Genomic DNA, 17,426 nt, shown 5'->3' on the forward strand with positions numbered 1-17,426 from the left:
ACACACACACACACACACACACACACACAGATACCAGTCATCAGCAGGCTAAAGGCCAACGGAGCTGCTTGCTGGGGCAACTCCACCTTTGGACAAAAGGCCACCAAGTTACTCCAGGCTATCATTTTGGAACCGTGCATGTGTCCTTTTGGAAACTCAGCACGTATGAACATTTCTATAACTCTGTTATTTTACAGAAAGTGGAGACCCCACTGCACATGGCAGCCAGAGCCGGGCACACGGAAGTGGCCAAATATTTGCTCCAGAACAAAGCCAAAGTCAATGCCAAGGCCAAGGTGAGTTTTGGAGGTGGGAAGGATTCTGGAATGTAAGTAATTCAAGCGCATTGAAGAGAAATCCATCCTTGTTAGAGGCCTGGCTGTACTACTTGTGGCACAAAGACTCCTTGTCATTCCCACATTGTCTGTGCTAACTGCTCAGATTCTGCTTTGCAGGGGTTCTGAGAAGACCAGACCTATGTTTCTTTTTCTTTTTAAAAAAATGTTTATTTATTTATTTTGAGAGAGAGAAAGAGAGGGAGTGCATGGAGGAGCAGAGAGAGAGGGAGAGAGAATCCCAAGCAGGGTCTACACACAGAGCCCGACATGGAGCTCGATCCCACAAACTGTGAGATCATGACCTGAGCTGAAATCAAGAATCAGACTCTCAACCGACTGAACCAGATCTATGTTTCTTTAGGATAATGAAAGTCTAAAGAACATGGCTAGGTTGCAGAGTTTTTTGGGCTGAAAGAGTTTCATGTTGGTGACAGTTGTGGCGTAAGAAAAGAAACAACTTTTTAAAAATGTTTACTTATTTAATTTTGAGAGAGAGAGAGAGAGAGAGAGCGCGCGCACAAGTGGGGGAGGGGCAGAGAGAGAGGGAGACACAGAATCTGAATCAGGCTCCAGGCTCCAAGCTGTCAGCGCAGAGCCCAACTCAAACTCTCCCAAACCATGAGATCATGACCTGAGCTGAAGTCAGACACTTAACCGACTGAACCACCCAGGCACCCCGAGAAGCAACTTTTTGGAGACTATGTTGCCAATAAGAATCAGTCCGAATTACTTGATCTAAAAATGGAAGATTCCTCCTTGTTGTAAAAGGTATTCTCAAGGAATCAGCTGAATGAGAGAAAGAATTGCTACTGAATTTGCAAGGTGATTGGCTTTGACCGAGATGGGGCTTGCCTACATCCCAGAAGACAGCGGCTGTGTTTACAGTTGGAACAGTGGTTTGTGCTTGGGCCACACGAGGAGTCTCCCAAATGGGCCCAAGAGCACAGAGACCTCACCCTTGAACCCCTTCAGTATCAGGGGAGGAGGAGGAACAGGGGTGGGAAAAGAAAGTCATCTTTCCCCTTCACCCATTTAGACTTTCCCATGACCCCTTTCAAACAGAAAGGCAAACATCCACTCAGACATGACTTGGAAGACGGTAAGAACAAATACAACATACCGAGTGCGTGTTTTGTGCCAAACACTGTGCAAAACATTTTCTAGGCACTACCTGCTTGATCCTCGCCATAGCCCAAGAGGTAGATATTACTGTTCCCATTTTACAGATGGGAAGGCTGAGCCTTTGGGCAATTCAATAGAAATAACAGCTAAGTTGAAGGGTAGTTGTGAGGAGTCCACAAGAGAGCATATTTATTTCTGTAACTCAGAGACTTGATTTGAATCCCAGCTCTTCATCATACTAGCTGTGTGGCCTTGAGAAAGTCACTTACCCCCTCTGAGTCTCACCTTCCTTCTCTGTAAAGTGAGAAGTTGGATTAAGAAGACTTCCCTGTTCTTTGGTTTCACTTTGGGTTCCAGGATGACCAGACCCCACTTCACTGTGCAGCTCGCATTGGCCACACAAACATGGTGAAGCTCCTGCTGGAAAATAACGCCAATCCCAACCTGGCCACGACCGCTGGGCACACCCCCCTGCACATTGCAGCCCGAGAGGGCCATGTGGAGACGGTCCTGGCCCTCCTGGAAAAGGAAGCATCCCAGGCATGCATGACCAAGGTACAGCCTTCCTCCTCCTGTTCTCTGGAGGCAGCTGGCTACAGCGGGCCTGGGGTGTGGGCTGGGCGTTCCCTCCTGTTCCTCTGTGTTGCCTTGATGATGCTGAAAGCAGCCGGGAGGACCAGCACCCCCAGCCTGGCTGCCATCTGTGAGCCTGATGTGTCATCCTTCCCCAGAAAGGTGGTAAACTGTAGTTTCTCATCCACCCACCCAGCCTTCATCCCTTTATCATGAAATAGCTGTTTGGTCTGGACAAATCTGGTTCTGGAATACAAGAAGGGCTAAGGCTCAACCCCTGCCCTCAGCTTGCTAGTAGTCGAATAACAGCACAAGGTGGTTTTATGCTCCATCACGAGAGGTGCAGGTGCAATCAGAGGAAGCCTGCTAATTTCTGGGGCCTTGGCCTCTTGAAAGGATCAGAAATTGCTGTGTCCTTTATTTGATCAGCGTTTCCAGTTAAGGCAGGATACCTCCTTTGCCATGGGCCCTTTCTCTGGAGGGTGGGGGGGAGACAGCTCTGATGCCCCCTGGTTCCGACAGCCTGTGTTTCTCCTCAGAAAGGATTTACCCCTCTCCATGTGGCTGCCAAGTATGGGAAGGTTAGGGTGGCCGAGGTGCTGCTGGAACGGGACGCACATCCAAATGCTGCTGGAAAAGTGAGTTTGAACTCCACCACCGCGCCCCCCCCCCCCGCCCCTCTCTCACCTGAGAGGCCAGAGCAAAGGATAAACTTTGCTACTTGGGAATGACCTCTCTTACCCATGCCTATTGTGTCCATCTTTTGAATGGGCCGCCATCTTGGGGGAAGGGGTTTTGGAAAGACTGTCTTTCTGACAAAGGCCTTGTCCCCTCAGGAAAACCTGGTGGCCTCCTCTGAGCGAGTGCGTTAATTGTACTGTCCACCAGGCCCTGCAGGAACGGGGGGAGGGTAGGAGGGAGGGAGGGGTAGCCCCGGGTCTGGCTGGTTATGCTCTCGGGTGACTTCAGATCAAGACTGGCTTTGGAATGACCTTTTAACCAGATTGTAACTCTGTAAAAGAAGTGATACACATCCCAAAATGGCACCTCTTGTAGCTAAAGGGATCACTAGTAGAAAGCCAGTTGAGTGAAGGCTGTTCTCTTTGTCCATCTTGCCCCCAGCAGAATGGCTTGACCCCTCTGCACGTGGCCGTCCATCACAACCACCTGGACATCGTCAGGCTGCTGCTTCCCCGGGGCGGCTCCCCACACAGCCCCGCTTGGGTAAGCCTGCCTGGGTCCATATACTGGGAGCCCTGGCCCCAGACCTCAGAGCCTGGGCCTCTAGAAGGCAGGCTGCCTGCCTCTCCTTCAGGAAGGGCTGTTCCAGGAGCAGCTGGAGGGTTTTCGTGTTTTGCTTTTATTTTTACCTCTGAAATCTCACCTCACTTACACAAATGTTACCTGCAGTAATTGCTACTATTTGGAGATCAGGAGTGGGGTGGAAAATGGGTAACACTTCTCAGCCACAGGTTCCCTCACAGAGGTGGGATTCGTTTTACACAACAAATGTGTTCCCCAAAGTGCTGTGTGTCAACTGAGTTTTGTCAGCTGGTGGTCACAAGTCAGCATGTCCAGGAATCTCCAGGAGCGGTGAGCCTTGTCAGGTTCTCACTCCATTTGGTGCTGGCAGCACAATGGCCACACCTGGCAAAATATTTAGGGCTGAGGGTGAAGCTGTCATAACCTTGAAGGAAGGGACCTGTTTTGGACGTGAATAGTCACCCCCAAATGTATTTCTCTCAGGAGTTCAGACTTGGAGATGGTGGTGTTTTAACAAGGCACACCCAGGTATGTTACATGGTGGACATAAGTCCAGAGTGCCGGCCCCTGAAGCATGCTGCTCAGAGTGGCAGGTTCACGGCCTCTCCAGGGAACCAAGTGAGGGAAGCTGAGCCGGCTCGCTTATGTAAGATCAGACTGGGGGTGGGGGCAGGCAGTGCAAGGTGGAGGGATAAAGCTGGAAGTGAGGATCATTTTCGGGGACAGGCTGCCTGGTGTGGGACCAGAGGGTGCACAGTGTTTGTCTGTGAGGGGAGGGGGCTGATGGTCACGCAGGGGAGGAGGGGAGATGAGTGGGGGGAGGGGCAGGGCTCTGCTACAAAGGACAAACAAACCTATCAGGTTGCTCACTGATAGGGCAGCCAGGACTCGGAAAACAGGACCGTTTCTGAGAGAGCACGCCCCGCCCGATGCTCAGCCACGCGGCAGGAGGCTCAGCGCTGCCACGGTGGAGGGAGCCACGGCAGAGGGAGCCACCAGGGCGGGTTGGTGTGTGATTATAGCTGACACCTGCTGACTGCAGCGGGAACAGAGCCGAGTCCGGGAAAATCCGTGCAGGCCTCAGTTTGTCTTCCCTCCTCAGAATGGATGCTCATCTGAATTTTACAGCCTCCCTTCCCTGGAGACACAGCGTCTCCCAGACACCTCTGTCTCCTTGGGCTCCTGTCCCTGCCGCTGTTGTAGCGAGCCCACGTCACTGTGCAGACAGAGCATGCGGCCCCGCTAAGATGTGACTTACTCCTGCCTCTAAAAATAAAAAGCTGGACTCCCCGCCTCCTCACTCCCCTCCTTATATAAAAGAAATTGGAGCCAGGTTCATGGTATTTAAAGAGAGCCTTATCCAAGCACAAACCTTGTACAGATGGGGTTTGTTTCCATGGCAAAAAATAGTTTCCCAAGTAGTCTGGCAATTTTGTAGAATTTCACATGCAAATCTCTCTGCACCCAAACCAAACCCTCCCCCTTCTCATTTTGATGCTAATGTTGTTTTAACATTTAGGCAGATTTCTCTCCAGTGTGCATTCTTTTGGATGAGCTCATTTCCTTGGGAAAAAAAGACCTTTCCGTAGCACATACCCCTCCCTAAACACTCCACCTAGCTGCCCCTTGTCCTTGTCACCTACAGAAGGTAATTCATCCCCCTTAGTCCTGCTTTCTGGGAAGCCCAGAGGGGTAGTCTCTGTTCCGAGACTGCCAGCTGCCCTTGTACGTCGGGTTGAACCAGGGATCACCTGGCCTGAGTTGCTGCCAAAGTACATGTGCCCTTTGCGAGGACAGGGTGCTGTGTTGGCCAGTATGGATGTGCCCAGCTGCCCAGGTGACCCGTACTCCTGATTAGACTGCCATGAGTATACTTCGACTTCCCTGTTACTGTCCTTTACCTATTGGAATTCCTAATAATCGTTGCTTTCCTGCTGTGAATACCTGCTATGGCCCGGGCCCTGGCTGGGTGCTCAGTTAGGTCATCCCACCCATCCTGGGGACGGCACTGAGAAGCAGATGTTCTCTGAGGCTCTCCTTACAGAGAGCCATCTCCTGTGGGATGGCTCCAGATCCCAAGCTCCATCTAGCAAACCACACCTCTTTCTTTGCTTTCTGTTGATACAACACAAAAAGAGTTTCGTTTAATTAATATTATAATCAAAGTGTTGATCTTGTTGTGGGAACACAACCTAAAGCGGATGTATTCTCATAACATATTTTTTTAAAAAGGAACCCAGAAGTGAATTATCTTACATAATTATTCAATTGAATTGAATCTTTTTATTCAATTTAATTCTCTGGGTAAATTACAACTTCTCATTTTCCCCACGATATCCACCTTCCTAATGGCTCTTTCCTTGTCCTCCAATGTTAGGACCCTGGAATGTTACTATATTGTCAGCCCCCTTTTTTCCTCTTTCCTTTTCCTGATCAGTGATCCTGGCAGAATCAGAAATGTTGGTTTCCACAGTAAGGCAGTGGCTGGCGGGGAGGTTCAGATCTCTGGGAGAGACAGAGGAATGCTGGCCAAGGTGGGGAAACCGTATGTCTTATGCCATCTGCTCCGGGACTGGCGGGCATGTGCTAGGAAGTCATGGGTCCTGCTCAGAGGCCCTGAGGCCTGGCATCTCTTTTAGTCCTGAATGTGTGGAGGCCTTGCTACTCAAAGTGTGGTCCCTGGACCAGCAGCATCAGCATCATCTGGAAACTTGTTAGAAATGCAGAATTTGGGGCCTGCCAAGAACTTCTGAGTCAGAGTATACATTTTAACAAGATCCCGAGTGCTTTGTGTACACACTGTGGTTTGAGAAGCAATGTTCCAGATGAAAGGACCTGGGATCTGGAGTCTGAAGGCCAGCTTGGGTTATCTGTTGTTCATTTACTAGGTGACATTAGATAAGGCCCTTAACCTTGCCGAGAATTAACTTCTTTAAGCCACAAAATGAGACAATAATAAAAATGCCTGCCTTGTTTGCTGTACAAAGGATAATGTAGGTGAAAGTGGTTTCTAACAGTGATGACCAAAGTAGGCTGTCAGCTGTCTGCAGCAGGATAAGGCACTTGCTCCATCCAACAGCTGTGAGAAAAGAACAAGTTAGATGTTATTATCCACTTTAAACGGCTTCAAAAAATATAAAAGGGTGTCTCACAGACATTGAATATCTTGCCCCCAGTCACACAGCTAGTTCACGTGGAAAGAGGACTTGCCTCCCTGTCCACAAGTTCCTTGCTGGGCTTGACCCTTCTTCCACCCCCTGCCTCAGCCCACAAGCCCGGGGAGGGTGGGGGTAACAGACAGGAGCCTTTCATTTTATTTACCTAGCTTTCTAGTTCTTCTGCGAGCTGCTGGCTTTTGTGGTGACAGAGCACCTCCAGCAGAGCACTTTGTCATGCTGGCTGGGGGTGGGGGTGGGGGGGCTCCAAATCAAAGGGATTTGGTTGGTTTGTTTGTTGACTTAAATCACTCTCCTTGGTGACACCAGCTCTGCTCCCTGAGTGTCGCTGAGTGTCCGGCAGGCCAAGAACCTGGCCTAACTCTCCCTCAGAGGATTTAAAATCTAAGGCATGTGTTCATATTGTCAACTCAGCATTCTTGTAACCGGGCTCCGGGTGGCTTCTTCTGTTTCAGAATGGCTACACCCCTCTGCACATTGCTGCCAAGCAGAACCAGATTGAGGTGGCCCGCAGCCTGCTGCAGTATGGGGGGTCAGCAAATGCAGAGTCGGTGCAAGGTGTGACACCCCTTCACCTGGCCGCCCAAGAGGGTCACGCAGAGATGGTGGCTCTGCTACTTTCGAAACAAGCCAATGGCAATCTGGGGAACAAGGTAAATATGGCTTCTCCAGATTTACCCTGTAGTCGCGGTAATGTTTTAGTGGTAACTACGTAGATATTCTTTCTGAATATGGAGTACTTGCTGGGTGCTCAGGCACTGAGTTTAGGTGTGTGTCTGTGTGTGTGTGTGTGTGTGCACGTGCCCATGCATGAGCATGTAATCCTTGCCACAGCCCTGTGTAGGTTTTATCTCAGTTTTATAAATGAATAAACAGATTCAGAAAAGTTGCTTGTTCCCAGGGTTGCATGACCCTGAGCCTCCCTGACACCAAAGCCTTTTCTAGATAGATTAACTCAAGAATCTGCAAAAAGATCAATATTAAAATCCACAGTACACTTTCCCAAATATAGGCTAGTGTCTACATTCAGGAATGTAGTAAGTAATTTGGTACTAAACATTCGTTTTCTGTGGGAGAATATTTTTAAATGCCCACCCGTACGTTAAACTAGCAGTTCTCCATCCAGGCTATTGGTGGAAGAATCTGGGTCCTTCCAAGATTGTAGACAGCATTTTGAGAGGATGGGCATATGAGTGTATTTCTAGGTGAAGTCTTCGTAGTTCTCAAAGGAGCTTCTCAAAGGAACACATGACCCAAGAAAGACCAAGAATCACTTATTTTTTAAAAATCGTAGTTTTATTGAAATACAATTTACATACAATAAAATTCAGCCTTTTGAACTGTACTATTCAGTGGTTTTTAGTATATGTACAGAATTGGGCCACCATCACCACTATCTAATTTCCAGAACATTCTCATCACCCCAAAAGAAGCCTTATACCTATTAGTGGCCACTTCCCATTTCCCCCAAATATCTCAGTCCCCAGCAATCACTAATCTACGGTCTCTGAATTTGCATATTCTGGATGTTTCATATAGTGAAGTCAATACAAAGAGCCACTCCTTTAGATGATAAAGGAACAGTTTCAGAAAGGCAAGCATTTTAAGGATAAACAGATTTGTTAAAAGATCCATTGGTTCTTTTTTGCACAGGTGTGGACAAGTGATCCCCAGGAGGGACCTGTTAGGGCAGGACCATTATACTGAGTGGATTCTTGGTTTCTGCCTTGTGCCATTTCAAGCAGGCTCTGTGAGGAGCCATAGGGTGATGGCGATTCTCAATACTGGAGTCATCCTCACTCATCCACATGGCACTACATGGGGCAAATTACTGTGTTATCCTAAGAATCAGGCGAGCGCCTGGAGGCTTGTGACGGACGTAGGACCTCTCCATGTCACAGCCTGTACTCGCCACCGCCCCACCCGCCCACCTGCTCAGGCCTTGCTGGGAGGGTTACTGCTCCTCGGCCTCTGGGCAGCCTGCCGGGAAGTGCAGAAGGCAGAGGAGGACAAGTGGAGTCCCTGGAGAGGGGACAGGACCTGCCCCCCTGCCTCTGGCTGCAGAGGAATCACAGCTCTGTGGGTCCCACAGTTAGCAAAGCATATTGAGTAGGGGAGAGGGGAGAGAAGACTTTCCTGGCATTTTTGTGTGAGTGTGCGCATATGAGATGACCCCTCCAGCGCATCACTGTCCTGAGAAAGCTGTACTGAGAACTCCAAGAATATGGTGCTTTCGGTCCCTGTAGGATCATCCATCCTTCGACAGTGCGGCACGGGCTGTGAGGTGCTAATAACATGCTACACTGAAGTGGCACATCATGCTTTCCAGCATGTTTTCATCAGTGTTTTCTCAACCTTACTTTGCCCTCAAGATATGTCAGTGATAACCCCTATTTTCCAGATAAGGAAACCAGATAGGTTTAGGGTCTAGATAGGTCTAGATAAGGACTCTGAAGCTTGTCCCAAATTATGGAAATAGGGAATGTTATAAGTGGAAAGTTCCATAAAGTTTCTCTAGTTCACAGGTCAGCAAACTACGGCCCATGGGCCAAAACCGGCCCACCACTTGTTGGTGTAAATTAAGTTTTATTGGAACACAGCCATGTCCGTTTGTTTCCATGTTGGCCATAGTTGCTTTCTCACTATAACTGACAGAGTTGGGAAGCTGTGACAGAGACATAAGCCTAAAATACTGACCATCTGGCCCTTAGCAGAAAACATTGTTAACCTCTACTTTAGTTAAGCCACCTCATTTTTCAGATAAGGATAGAGGCCCAGAGCTGGGAGAGCTTTGTCCAAGGTCACACACCTGTTCGGTGGCTACACAGCTAGGTTGGGCTCCCAAACCCCAGTGCTCTTTCTCTGTGGCTTGAAAATCTTTATTGGCTACAAGATGATGAACTTCTGTTTCCTTCCAGAGCGGACTCACCCCCCTCCATCTGGTAGCACAAGAAGGCCACGTTCCAGTGGCAGATGTGCTGATCAAACACGGTGTCATGGTGGATGCCACCACCCGGGTAAGGCAGGCAGTTAGTTTGTGCTTCTGCCCATGTGGGCTTCCCCACCCTTCTCCCCTATGTGCACCCCTAGCCCTGCCCCGAAGCCCTGCTGCTTACCCATTCTCACCTCTTGCTTTTCAGATGGGTTATACCCCACTCCACGTGGCCAGTCATTATGGAAATATCAAGCTGGTAAAGTTTCTGCTACAGCACCAGGCAGACGTCAATGCCAAGACGAAGGTACAGGAACACTTGAGAGCTGACTTCTATACTATCACTTCTTAGGTGCCAAATTAGGGTGCAGTCAGAGTTAACCCTGGGGCACTTGGGGCTGTGCCACAATTTTAAGCTTTGACCCTAGAGGCGGAAATGGGGAAAATGCCTTTTTTGTCTTGCACATAGAAGCCAGGCTCTATAATATGTGGGTAGTTCTCTCTCTCTCATAGCTAGTTAATCCTGCCAAAATGTTACCTTGCTTTACAGCAAGGATACAGTCCCTTGCACCAGGCGGCCCAACAGGGACATACAGACATCGTGACACTGCTTCTCAAAAATGGTGCTTCCCCAAACGAGGTCAGCTCGGTAAGTACCCACCAGTTTCCCAATTTTGGAGAAGTGGTCCCGATGGGCAGTCCCGTGAGACCCCTATTCACCACAGAGGCTCGGTCTACCCTTGCTGCACATCCGGGGCCTGGACCATAAAGTCACAGCTGCGTCAGTAGCCCAGGGCATGGGTGCTGTGATTGATTTCTCTTTCTGGTGAACTCTAGGTTATCCTCTAAATATCATTTACCCTCCCTCTTTACCTTCGTTTAAATAGTGCTGTTGAAACTCTCTCTGTGCATGTGTGACACCACTTTTAGTAATAGTACAAGTAGCAAAACCAAATGTCTTGGGTGGTTCATGATGTTTCAGGGCTTCGGGTTTGTCTTGAGCAATATGCTCAATCCTGAGTAGGGGCTTCCTCATTTGACGATGGGCAGGTTTTCCTAGATTTTCTCCATGGCTGCTTCCAGCTCTGAAGGCATCTGGACCTTTGTAGATGTGGCTGCTAAACCTATAACTGGTTGGAGCTGAATGTGTGTGGGGCCCAGAAAACATCCCTGGGACTGGAGAACTTAAAAGAAAATAAAGCCTCAATCACTCTACTTCCACTTAGCTCTGTCTCTTCAGAGTAGAAAATATGCCCCTCCCCTGTTTCTGGTGGTGATTTGTGATTTCTAATTGGCCTAAACAGTTAACTGAAGTATGTATACATTATTTTGATTATTTTAGCACTCAGTCACGGATACCCAAAGAACTGGTGTTGTGAGCAGCACTGCCCTCCACTTTCCTCTTCCAAAATTGCATATGGTGCCTTCCTGACCCATTCCTTCCAGTTGGTTTGGTTCCCTCTTGGCAGTTCTTGACTTGTCCTGGCAAGATTTCCCCTGTTCTCATTTCAAAACTCCCACATTCGGTGCTACAGACTTAAAGTATCACTGCCCTTCTCTCTCCCGTACCCCATCTTTGCAAGCATTGTTCCTAACACCTGTCTGGGCTCACAAGTGTGCGGGGGTCTTGCTCTGGGCCCTGAGGTGCAGTGTGCCCACCTACACTCTTCTAAACAATTAGAATGTGAGCTTGGTCTACATAAAGGGGGCAGTGCTTTCCCCCCAGATGCCATTCCCTTATCTGATCTCACTCTGTCTCTGCTAATTTTCCCAGAATGGAACCACACCTCTGGCAATAGCCAAGCGCTTAGGCTACATCTCTGTAACAGACGTGCTCAAGGTTGTCACGGATGAAACCAGTTTTGTGGTATGTCGGCTTCTCTGCTGCACCATCCACTCCAGATACACACAGCCTGACAGGGCGCCCCTATGGGTTACTCTGGGAAGAGGAGCACATTCTGGGACGGGATAGGAAGCACAGCACCCGTGGCCGGCTGGGGCCACAGGAAGAGGGTGTTCTCCTCTATCAGGCAGAGTTGTACTGCCACCTAGTGGTGAAAAGAGTTAGGGCTGTGCCCAGACCTAAGGGGGCAAATAGCAAGCTGGGTGGGGGGCGGAGACATGGCAATAGGAAGCTGGCATTTCCTGTTTATCCCCTTGCCAGACAGCTTTCAGGCAGAAGGGCCTCTCAGCTTTGATTCTCTTCCTTTAAGACAAACCTTCTTTCCCACCTCCTTCCTGCTGAATCTGTGAAAGGGCCTACTGTTCTATTTGAGTTGAATTCTCTGCTTTTTCTTTTAGTTAGCCAGTGACAAGCACCGGTTGAGTTTCCCTGAGACGGTAGATGAGATCCTGGATGTCTCTGAAGATGAAGGTAACGTCTGGGATTAACAAAAAATCTGGGGAAAGTCAGTCCGAAGGGAGCACACCTGGGAGCCCTCTGTCCCTGGGTGCCTCCTGGCACCTGCCATAGTGCATTCAAGGGCCCTTCTTGCACACAGACACACACATGCACACACGTGTTCTGCGGGGCTGTATCAAAGTCAGAGAGAACTGCTTTTTAATGATGTTTTCCATTATCAAAAATATTCCTTTAGTGTAATTTTAGGAACAGGAAAAAAACCTACGTCTCAGAGTTAAAATACAAAATGCCTTGAACTTTCCTAAATATATGTGTGTCTGTCCATTATACATGGAGTATGATTCTACTCAGATCAACTCTCAGAGCTGTTGAGAACTGCAATAAAATTCTGCCTGATACTTTCCTGTGCTTTGAACAAATAACAAGCTGTTTATTTAAAATCTGTAAGAATTTTTTTTTTAATTAAGCTACTCTTCTGACCACATAGTGGGTCAGTAAGTTTTGGGGTGCAACCATTATTATGAAATCACTATAGTTTCAACTTCTGTGAGCCAGGGAGTGTTTGTAGTATATTTCCTGCCCCACATAAGCCTATCTCCTCACTTAGGTCTGAGGGGAGCCCTTGTGATGTAAAATCACGGGATTGGTCTGGATTATCTCTCTAGTCCCTGGTGTCTTAACCATGTCAGCGAGGTGATTAAAGCTCCTTTGTGTCCCCGTTAATAATATGCCTCTTGCATTAACTGACTTCAGTCCTGCCCTTTCTTTTTTTTTTTTTAATTTTTTTTAATGTTTATTTATTTTTGAGAGAGACAGAGACAGAATGCGAGTGGGTTAGGGGCAGAGAGAGAGGAAGACACAGAATCGGAAGCAGGCTCCAGGCTCTGAGCTGTCAGCACAGAGCCCAATGTGGGGCTCAAACTCACGAGCTGTGAGAACATGACCTGAGCCTAAGTCAGATGCTCAACCGACTGAGCCACCCAGGTGCCCCTAAATAAGTGTTTGGTTTTTTTCTTTAAATTTATCCTGCCCTTTCTTAAACTTGGCTCTTCTTTGCTTTCCAGGAACTGCTCATATAACTATCATGGGTATGAAACACTTTCTGTTCCCTGTGGTCCTTTCTCACGAGTGCATTTCACCCTAAGCAATCCCAGCTCTCACTAATCCATTCCTGCTTTCCACCCTCCTCCAATGGCTAACAATCTGGAGCCAGGAGCTTCACTATAACAGGAGATTTACACCCATCAGATCCACGCCTGGGCAGGTAGCTCCTGCCTGTCCATTTCCGTGTCTGTGCCCATGCCACTGTGTTTGTGATCATAACTGCATGAGCTGTTGTTATTCCATTCTGTCAGCTCCAGATCACAGAGCCAGGATGCTCACTGCTAAGTGACAGTAAATGACACTGCAAGGTCGAGGGCTCCCGCTCGGTTCAAGCAAGGAAAGAGAAACAAAGAGGCAGTCGGGGCTGCAGACAGTTTGAACCACTTTGTAATGGACTTAGGAAATAATAAGGTTTCAGCTGCAATGATTATAAAAAAACGCTAGAGCCCTTCAAAATGAATGGGCTCAGTCCCATTATAGTTTACTCTTCCATAGTGTGTGGTGTGGCAAAGGACAGAAATAACTCTTTTCTTTGGCGTCTGTGTCCCCAGCAAGAGCTGTTTTGAAGTGGAGCTTGTTCAGGCCAAAGAAGTCTCTTCTGGCTGTATTTTTTGTCTTCTGCAAAGGCTGGTATAGACTAAGCTGTTGGGAGCTGGCTGGCTTGCTCTGTGCCACCGGGCTGGAGGAACGGAACGGGGCTGGCCCAAGACATTGTTAGTGGTCCCCTTGGAGCAGCAAGGGCCTTGCTCTGCCCCTCGGGGGCCAGCATTGAGAGGAGGAGCAGGAAAGCACTTCTTAAATAGAAAGAGGAAACCTCCATCCTGTCACTCATGTAGACTTGTGTGGTTTCAGGGGAAGAACTCGTCTCCAAGGCTGAGAAACAGGATTCCAGGGATATCGATGAAGAGAAGGAGCTGCTGGATTTTGTGCCGAAGCTAGACCAAGTGTAAGGAGCGTGCACACCGTGGATGGGCAGGCGGGCCCCGGAGCTCGGGGTGGAGGGGTTCCCCAGCAGGGAAAAGTCACAAGAAGGCCAGGCAGAGCGTGTGCTGCGGACAGGGAGAGAGTGCTGGTTGGCTGGACTGTGGGCCCGGTACTTTAGGATCAGTGAGCCCTGTCCCCTGACCGCCAGGCGGGGTCACAGGGGCCTCTCTCTGCCTCTGCCAGTGTCCCTGCTCCCTCTCTGTCTCCTCCTCACAGCCCCTCCCTCTCCTGCACTCCCAGCTTCTCACCAGAAAAGTCCACTGAGGAAGATTCACATTAACAACTGTTGCCAAGCTGAGCTCATGCACTGACCATGGCTGTCTGCCAGCACGGTACCTTAGAGAAACCCACAAAGGGTTTGTGTCTGCCTGCAACACATTCCTCCCCCCACCACCTTGGGGTGCTGTGAATTATTCCCATGTGGGTACATCAGCACACAGAGAGATTTGGTGAATAAATCTAAACGTGACAACTTTGTAGAAACACCTAGTCCTCAGGGTTTCTGAAAAGACAAACATGTGCCATCTTAGTCCCAGGGCTCATTCAAAACAGGGCAGTGGAACAGCAGGAAGTGAAGGCCCAAGGGTATTTCACCAGTGAGTATTCACTGTATAAGATATGAATCTCCAAACTCAAAATCATTACTATTTACTGCATATCAGTTAGAAAGAAGTACAAGACTCGGCCCCTCATAAAGAACCTACCAATTTATTTGGTGGGATCAAAACACACTCCAGGGGGTGCCTGGGTGGCTCAGTCAGTTAGCATCCAACTTTGGCTCAGGTCATGATCTCATCGTTCCTGAGTTTGAGCCCCGCGTAGGGCTCTGTGCTGACAACTCAGAGCCTGGAGCCTGTTTCAGATTCTATGTCTCCCTTCTATGTCTCCCTCTCTCTCTCTCTCTCTCTCTCTCTCTGTCCCTCCCCACCTCATACTCTCTATGTCTCTCTCTGTATCTCTGTCTCAAAGATACATAAACATTTAAAAAAATTAAAACACACACACACACACACACACACACACACACACCAAGAGGTCACAGAGCAGTACAGGATAAGATGTTAAGGCCAGAGCGAGGATCCGATCAACAAGGGCTCCGAGGCTGAGAAGCGGGTGGTAAGTGTGAGGGAAGGCTTCATGTGGGAGGCAGCCCCTTCACCTGGCTTGTGAAGGACAGCTGGACCCGAGGAAAGGCTTTGAGGTGAGGGGAAGAGGCTGGTCAGTGTGTGACGCTGAGTTGTATTGCTTGTGTGATGTGCATGTCGGGTTGTGGCAAGGGGGGCAGGTAGGTTAGGTTATTATGGGGGTACGGAGGTGTTTCATTAGGCCTCCCATGGCAGCCAGGGGCTATTTAGAAGGATCATCCCTCTGATTTCCCCATGTTCTGGGTGTCTAGGGTGGAATCTCCAGCCATCCCCAGGATCCCATGTGTCACACCTGAGACAGTGGTGATTAGATCTGAGGAGCCAGAACAGGTAAGAAGCACCTTTTGTTTTTTTGTTCCCATCTGCAGAGTGGGTACCCCTGGGACAACGATGGTTTTGAAATGATCCACAGTATGATAGGAACTAAGAATTAAATGCCTGTAGCATTTACCAAGCCCTTCAATCCAGGCTTCCACATGTACTTTGCAGTCCCCTGTGCTGCCAGAGTTCTTATTATCCCAGATATTAATGATACAAGTCTCAGAGAGCCCAAGGGTGTGTGAAATACCATTATGCTAGTCCGTCCAGTCACAAATGAGGCTGAGACCTGACGCCAGAAATTCTGGCTCCAAAGTCCATGTCCTCATGGCCACACTCCCTGTGCACAGGCTCTCTGCGTGCCCGGGACAGTGGGTCACAGTGCTGGAGAGGGAGCTGAGGTTGAGCTGCGGGCCCAGTCACCGAACTCCTTTATTTCACATCCGTTAGAGATGGGGACAGTTTCTGCCTCCCCTTCCTCAAGGGATTATCAAGAAGTTAAAATACCAACACAGAAAGGGATGTCAGAGAGAGCTGTTCCCAGGCGGTACTCTTGTTCATCATAGTCCCCTATTTTGTGGCTTCCCTGGGTGCCATCTGAATTTGTCCCAAAAAATGGTGGGATGGTTTCAAACAAGTTAATTCTCCTTAATTTAATTTTATGCTATCTGGCACCCCACCACCACCACCACCACTACCGCCACCAAGGGAATGAGATTTTCTAGGATAAAAAGCAGTGTGATGTTTGGAGGTTGGAAATGATTGCCCTGAGGCCTGATAACTGAACTGGGCCTGGCCTGTTTTCCAGCTAAGGCTGGTCTTTTCCTCTGCCACCAAAGGGCTAGATGTCTGAAAACAGCAGCCATAGCCCTGGACCCCAAGGGTGGCATGCAGGGACAAGCCAGCTGTGAAGTTGTCCAATCAGCCATCCATGCTAGTGCTGTGATACTGGAGTCACTCACTGGGAGGCCTTTGGGAGATATGGTGAAATATGGTCCTGGTACAGATGTGGCATATTCCCTGGATGCTGCCAACAACAATGAGAAAGTCACTGCGTCAACCTGTGTCCTGTTGTTCCTTGACCAACCCATTCTCTTCAGCTCCTTGCTTAAGTCATGCACTCAAGACAGTGGGCATTCCTGGGTTCTTACTGTGAGCCCTGTAGGAGGACTGTGAGACCCAAGCCTGACCCCTAAGAGCAGACGGGCCAGCTGGGAAGGGTGGGCTCAGATATGTGAAGCCAGTTCTCACAGATTGCGGAAAGAATCAATGTCCCCCCCAGATCATGTTGTGTGAAGCCTTCTGGATTAGAGTAGTGGGAAAGCTTCATGTAGGAGGCAAGGTGTGACGGTGGGTGGAGCAGGCCAGTGAAGGAGAAGGACAGGGGTGTCAGGACCCATGGGAGCAAGAGGGGACTTGGGAGTAAACCCAGATTCAGACCCTGCTGGCTTTCATGAGTGCTTGTGATATGCAACGCCCCATGGGAGGCAGCCCCATGGCTCCGCAGCTATAGTGTCATTGAGGGGCAAGGACCATCCCTTTTGCAGATGAGGAAGGAAGTCCCCCAAGGTTAGGGTGTACCCCGTTCACCTCCTGTACCTCAGATACCCGCAGGATGAGTTGCTGGCCCAGAGCTAAGCAGCTAGTAGGTGATGGTGCAGGGTTCCAGTACCAAGTCTGCGAAAACTGAGCTCCCTAGAGCAGAGGTTTCACACTGGAGAAGGGCTGGAGGAAAGAGCGGGTAGGTCTGCAGTTTGTGCGGTGGATGTTGGACCTAAAAGGAGCCAAGGAGCAGCCATGATGGTAGGAAGAAGTCTATGCCTCCTTTTAGACTCCAGAAAAGCCTTGTCCAGAAAGGGTCAGTAGTGAGTGTGCAGGATTTGGGTCACTTGCTTTCTGGCAACGAGACGCTCCTGAGCCTCCCCAGCCCAGAACGACACCAACCTGGCCAAGACTAGCTCCTGTGGCCCAGGAAGTGCTGGGACAATTGGCCTTTCTCTCCTCCTCAGGCGTCTAAGGAGTATGATGAAGACTCACTCATCCCCAGCAGCCCGGCCACAGAGACCTCAGACAACATCAGCCCAGTGGCCAGCCCCGTCCACACAGGGT

The 17,426-nt window shown here is 49.3% G+C and overlaps 1 protein-coding gene across 1 annotated transcript; it reads left to right on the forward strand.

Annotated features, from left to right (window-relative positions):
- Nucleotides 1–169: 169 nt before the first annotated feature.
- LOC125916792 (ankyrin-1-like) lies at nt 170–17,422 on the forward strand (the record flags this gene model as incomplete). Its single annotated transcript, XM_049623081.1, has 13 exons — nt 170–296; nt 1,818–2,015; nt 2,573–2,671; nt 3,156–3,257; nt 6,928–7,125; nt 9,391–9,489; nt 9,613–9,711; nt 9,955–10,053; nt 11,179–11,271; nt 11,706–11,778; nt 13,723–13,816; nt 15,251–15,329; nt 17,327–17,422. Coding segments are annotated over exons 1-13 (1,407 nt in total), but the record flags the coding sequence as incomplete, so codon positions are not given.
- Between the last annotated feature and the right edge of the window lie 4 nt (nt 17,423–17,426).

Source organism: Panthera uncia, unplaced genomic scaffold (assembly GCF_023721935.1).
Source record: "Panthera uncia isolate 11264 unplaced genomic scaffold, Puncia_PCG_1.0 HiC_scaffold_1165, whole genome shotgun sequence".
In the NCBI taxonomy this organism is placed as follows: Eukaryota; Metazoa; Chordata; class Mammalia; order Carnivora; family Felidae; genus Panthera; species Panthera uncia.